The sequence below is a fragment of the Rhipicephalus microplus genome, chromosome 3 (assembly GCF_043290135.1).
Source record: "Rhipicephalus microplus isolate Deutch F79 chromosome 3, USDA_Rmic, whole genome shotgun sequence".
Lineage (NCBI taxonomy): Eukaryota > Metazoa > Arthropoda > Arachnida > Ixodida > Ixodidae > Rhipicephalus > Rhipicephalus microplus.
The window spans coordinates 240,553,721-240,559,720 of NC_134702.1; the positions used below are offsets into that span (position 1 = coordinate 240,553,721).

At 46.4% G+C, this 6,000-nt stretch overlaps 1 protein-coding gene across 1 annotated transcript; it reads right to left on the reverse strand.

The window, feature by feature from the left end:
• Positions 1-298: 298 nt before the first annotated feature.
• LOC119159853 (uncharacterized) lies at positions 299-4,435 on the reverse strand. The gene is made up of 2 exons (XM_037412679.2): positions 4,336-4,435; positions 299-1,829 (listed from the first exon to the last, which is right to left on the reverse strand). Exons 1-2 carry the CDS (start codon positions 4,385-4,387, stop codon positions 403-405), a joined length of 1,479 nt encoding a protein of 492 aa, XP_037268576.2. The 5' UTR covers positions 4,388-4,435; the 3' UTR covers positions 299-402.
• Between the last annotated feature and the right edge of the window lie 1,565 nt (positions 4,436-6,000).

Below are 6,000 nucleotides of genomic sequence, written 5' to 3' on the forward strand. Positions count from 1 at the left end.
ACCTACTGCCTTGAAGATTAGTCTTGAAATTGAATGTTGCTCTTTGTTTTTGGTTTTTCTTTGCCAGACCTACCTTTATAAAGAAAGCGGCTTACGAGGCCATCAATAGAACGTCACGTTGTTGCCCAGTGTACGTAGATTAGGGTTATATTATTGCTTTATTGTACCATTACAATATGTGCAGGGAAATATTTATGCTGACGAGCAGTAAAAGAAAGAGAAGACAACTGCCTTTAACAAATACACAAAATTAAAGAGGCACGAACAAACGGATAGCGTTCAATACGCTGCTTTATTCAAGACCTCACATGTCACAATTTCACGAACTGAGAAACCGCTGTGTAGAAAGCGAGATCAAGGTACCCTCTTATTTGTTTTATGACACCGCCAGTCACTTGGCATTCAGCCAAACGTAGCCCCAGCTAACGAATCGAGCTGACGCTCATTGCCTCTGCCGAAAGTGGCACCTGCTAACGAGTCTAGTTGACGGTCATCGCTCCTACCAAAGGTGGCTCCTGCTAACGAGTCGAGCTGACGGTCATCGTTTCTACCAAAGGTGGCACCTGCTAACGAGTCTAGTTGATGGTCATCGCTCCTACCAAAGGTAGCTCCTGCTAACGAGTCGAGCTGCCGCTCATCACTCCTACCGAAGGTGGCCCCCGCTAACGAGTCGAGCTGACGCTCATCGCTTCTTCCAAAGGTGGCTCCTGCTAACGAGTCGAGCTGACGCTCACCGCTCCTACCGAAGGTGGCTCCCGCTAACGAGTCGAGCTGGCGCTCATCGCTTCTTCCAAAGGTGGCACCTGCTAACGAGTCTAGTTGACGGTCATCGCTTTTACCGAAGGTCGCTCCTGCTAACGAGTCTAGTTGACGGGCTTCGCCCCTACCGAAGGTGGCTCCTGCCAATGAGTCGAGCTGACGGTCATGGTTTCTACCAAAGGTGGCACCTGCTAACGAATCTAGTTGACGGTCATCGCTCCTACCAAAGGTAGCTCCTGCTAACGAGTCGAGCTGACGTTCATCGTTTCTACCAAAAGTGGCACCTGCTAATGAGTCTAGTTGACGGTCATCGCTTTTACCGAAGGTCGCTCCTGCTAACGAGTCTAGTTGACGGGCTTCGCCCCTACCGAAGGTGGCTCCTGCTAATGAGTCGAGCTGACGGTCATCGTTTCTACCAAAGGTGGCACCTGCTAACGAGTCTAGTTGACGGTCATCGCTCCTACCAAAGGTAGCTCCTGCTAACGAGTCGAGCTGACGTTCATCGTTTCTACCAAAGGTGGCACCTGCTAACGAGTCTAGTTGACGGTCATCGCTCCTACCAAAGGTAGCTCCTGCTAACGAGTCGAGCTGACGCTCGTCGCTCCTACCGAATGTGGCCCCCGCTAACGAGTCGAGCTGACGTTCATCACTTCTTCCAAAGGTGGCCCCTGCTAACGAGTCTAGTTGACGGTCATCGCTCCTACCGAAGGTCGCTCCTGCTAACGAGTCTAGTTGACGGGCATCGCCCCTACCGAAGGTGGCTCCTGCTAATGAGTCGAGCTGACGGTCATTGCTCCTACCGAAAGTCGCTCCAGCCAACGAGTCTAGTTGGCGACCCGCACTCCTACCGAAGGTGGCTCCTGCTAGCGAGTCTAGTTGTCGGGCTTCTGTCCTGCTGAAGGTGGCTCCAGCTAGCGAGTCTAGTTGACGGCCTTCGATCCTACCGAAAGTACGTTCAGCTAAGGAGTCCTGCTGACGAACATCAATCCTCTCTTCTGCATTGAAAGCAACTGTACGAACGGAACCTGCTTCTCCTGTAGGCTTTTCAGCATTTGTAAGAACCATGGTGCCTGCAATGTTAAGCATGTAGCCATAAGTAAATTTCTGTGGAGTACTTTGATTTTCCACGACTTGTACAATGGGAAATATCAAATTCACTACAATTGTAAACAAAATGTCTTTTTCAGTTAGAATTTTTGAAATAATGAGATAAGCTTACACAGTTCCGCTTTATTACGAGAAAAATTATTTGTTGTAGTGATAATCGAGATCATTGGTCTTTAATATTGCTGTATGCCTCTTCTGACATTCTACAGTGAATAACATGCAGTAAAGCATTGATTAGAAATGTTGCCATTATTTGCGCAGTTTATTGAGTCTATCTTTCACAACTTCTAGAGTATGAAAGCTGGACATCATTTCTACTTCACACTCAGTGTAAAATTTTTAGAGATGTTGAAAGCAAACGCGGGCAAGCGATCTTCTGGCGTCTTCTGATCTCTTTCTTAAACATTTTGTGCTAACGTTTTTAAATGCGGTCACAATTTAAATACCTATATATCGCAACGATAATTTTTATGAGCCATGCTGACGAATGACCTAAAATATGTTCCACTTGTGCACGTCTTCATGCAGCCATTGATCACAGATGCGAAGCTTATTACGGTAGACCTCCATCCGGTGTGCCGCGTACGCGCAAGGGACCCCCATCTTCTCCTCTCTATCCTGTAGGAATTGCTCTCAGCAGCACTAACACCCTCATTGCGCATGCGCGTTCCCTCCCCATCGCTTTCCTCTACTATGCTCAACCTTTCTCACCTTCGAACGCCGACGCTCGCTCCTCCCTCTTTCTTCTGTAGTAGTCTCTCCTGCGGTGTACACCCTCCTTGGACTTGCAATGTCACCTTCCCCTGTCTCCTCTCCTACGTTCCTCGCGCTCTCGCCTTGCAACGCCGACGATTGCGTCCCCCTCTTTTCATCTCTAGGCATCCCTTCCCGTGGCGCTTTCACCCTAGCGCAGCCAAAGCCGCGAAGCAGAAACCGAATCCGCTTTTACGTGGCGGGAAAATCGGTCTCGGACTGATTTTTTGCGCACCGGCTGCGTGGCGTGGTTTTCTAGCCACTTGGGTGGCGATGAGAGCCAGTTTCCGGAGAGTATTGCTGCTCTCGCTTTCTTCGAGGCCGAGTTTTCGCTCTCTTTGAGACACTTGACCTCGAAGACAGCGAGAGCGCGTAAGTCTCCGGAAACTGGCTCCTTTCGCTGCCCAAGTGGCTGGAAAACCACGCCACGCGGCCGGCGCGCAAGAATCGGTCCGAGCCCAATTTTCCCGCCATGCAAAAAAAGATCCGGCTTTCGCTTCACGGATTCGGCTGCGCTAGACTAAACCACGTAATCTAACCAGACGTCCGCAAATTCATTATGGCGGCAAAGGCATCGGCGGTGGTTCGCATTGGCTGAAACCGCGAACTACCCTTGCAGCTCAACGAAACTTCGTGGCCTCAACGAGGATGCGTTCATCGAGAGCCTGGTTTGGATTGAGGTCACAGAAAACTCTGGTGTAGCAGCAGCCAGTCGGCATTCGCCAACGTGGCTGCTTTTGTGTACAGCCAGTTTAATCCGATTTCGCCAATGCAGGTATGTTCGCTCGTGTCGTTTCAGTTGGCGTATCTTCCAAAACAACGTTTGAAGAGGTGCGAGCTGTTTCTTTTCGGTACTTTTTGTGAATAACTAAAATTCAGTATGAAGTTTAGTTCTCAGAAAGCAGGCAAATTTAAATTAATGGTAAAGGTAGGGACGGCAGCGACGGCGGGATGGGGCAGAACAAATGTGAACACCTTCGACGCGCGCAGTCGTACTTTCCAGCCGCTCTGGCGTTTTCTATTTGCTTCAATTCTTCAGTGTGAACGCGCCCTTAGTGCGCATACTCTCGTCTTGTGCCGGCCCAGGAGGACACCCGCAAAACTGTCCCTCCCCTCCCGCTCGTTCACCTCGGAAGATTGACGCAGGCAGCGTATGCAAGTTGAAAACAAATGACTGCTCATGCTGCACAAACGTTTACTGGCCACGGTGTAAGATAGAAGCCCTTTTTTTTGTATCTTACACCGTGATGTAGGCACTTGGTAGCGCGTTAGGAATTCGGTCAAGGGCATCTTTACTTGGCTTTTGCTTCACGTTGAAGGCAACGCTGCTTCATTCATTAAATTATTAATAAGAATAATAAAGTCGAGATAATAATTAGGCATTCCCAAACCTTACCTAATTACGCAACATTCACGCGATACACCCACCACTCTGCGACGCACTTACTCTAGTTCCCCGCGGGAAGAGGCTTGGCGGCATTATTTGGTTATTGTTTTTACAGACATTTTGCAATAATATTACTGAATTGAAAATATTATTAACAAAATACGCTACATGCTGAGTATGTCTTATGCTACTAACACTGTATCTACAACATTCGTTCTACGTAATTGCAAACTGGAAAATGTTTACGAAAGTTTTGATTGAACGCCCAGCAGAGTTTAATATCCAAAAAAGAAACACCGTGGCGTTAAGTAGTATTTGTTTGAACTCACCGTAGGTTAGCACACCTAACGCCAGAACACACGCAGTCATATATCCCGCCATTGTACCATGAATTCAAAACTTTTCCTCTTGTTTTACTGCAATGGAACTTCTTTCTGCGGAAAGTGATGCTATATTTAAGATATGAAAAACAATATTCTCAGTGATTCACGTTAATGTGGCAAGATTTCTAGAAAAGGGTGCATTACATATTTTTCAGCTCAATAAGCGGTGCATCACAATTAAAAAAAAGCCAGGGCTGCCCTGAAGGCCCAGCAGACCTACTGCGAAAGCTAGAAGCGCGGCCTTTCGGAGCCTTTCAAAACACTCATTGTGCAACCACTGCAAACACATTTGCTTCATACCCACTAGGGTATTAATAATAAAATTTCTGAGTAGTAAGCCAGCATTCGCTATGCTATTTTTTGTCATTCTTCTGAAAAGCATGGTATCCGCTAAACAGTTGTGATAAATGTTTTGCCAATGGTTCATACAGACGCTGACTACCACGTGTAAATACCAAGCCTTGGTTTACAACGTTCCCAAAGCACTTAATACGCACGAAAGTACTATCACCTGCAACAAGAAACAATTACAGTCTCATTTCTGCTCTCTGGCGTCATAGGAACATGCGCAAAAATCTTTTCTCATAGTCTCGTATTTTTCATTGTTTAGTCTTGTGTTGAATACATTGTATCATGCTACATCTTGTTATCTTGCGTGTGTATGTACTTTGTGTTTCACGAAACGTATATATGTGAGCCTTAAAGTGCATAAGTGTCAATGTATGCAATAGTCTATGCACGATGTACCTTGTTTATTGAAAACTCCCTTTTATTGCACATTTATAACATGCATTTTAAAATAATCAATTGTGAAAATATTTTTAGTAAGTATGTATTGTTCATGTTTTATATTAGTACTGCCAAGTTATGTACCTTTAATCATTTCCACACTACTGCAATGTGTATGCACAGGTCACCAGGGCCTTTGTCAAGCCGTTCTCACGGCTTTTAGCCTTGGCGACCTTCCAGTTTTTGTCTGCTAAATAAATAAAGTTTGAATAGTTTCAATTGAAAATAAATATGTCTTAAGTGGGTATGCACCACAGTTTTGGGGAACAAGAACAAGCTTTTGTAATGGGTTGGAGCCTTGGACGACCCACTTCTTACGCTATTCGCATTGTGCGACGATTGATTGCTCTTTCACTGTTCTAAACGCTTCAAAAGTCATATAAACGCGATTGCTTTCCCGACATCAAGCCTGCCTAAGGCAAGTTTGCCAACAAGTCCCAAGCATTGATGTGGCTCATTGAACAGGCGACAAAGCAAAAAAAGCCCATGTGGCTCAGTGGTAAAATACTGGACTGGGACCCAGCGGATCCAGGGGCGAGCCCCACTGTGTTACTGGTGCAAAGTTTTTTCTTTAGTTTCGCGCGATGTGGTTACGGACACCACGATGGCGACAGTGGCAGCGGCGGTGGACAACTGGACGTGACGCGAGTTGTGATCACATGAAAGTTTTCGCTAAAAAGTGTACTACAATTTGACCCTAACGCAGATACTTTTAAGCGGGTACCAGAAAGATCAACCTGTTAGAGGTTACAAAACGGGTATCGCATACATACTCCCTTTTGTACTGCGCAACTATTTAGCCACTAGTTTCTTGTCCAACAC

Coding starts and splice junctions, on each gene's coding strand:
- LOC119159853 (XM_037412679.2), bottom strand. CDS start 4,387: ATGGCGGGATATATGACTGCGTGTGTTCTGGCGTTAGGTGTGCTAACC. Junction 1,830..4,335: donor GTTAGGTGTGCTAACCTACG/GTGAGTTCAAAC, acceptor TTAACATTGCAG/GCACCATGGTTCTTACAAAT.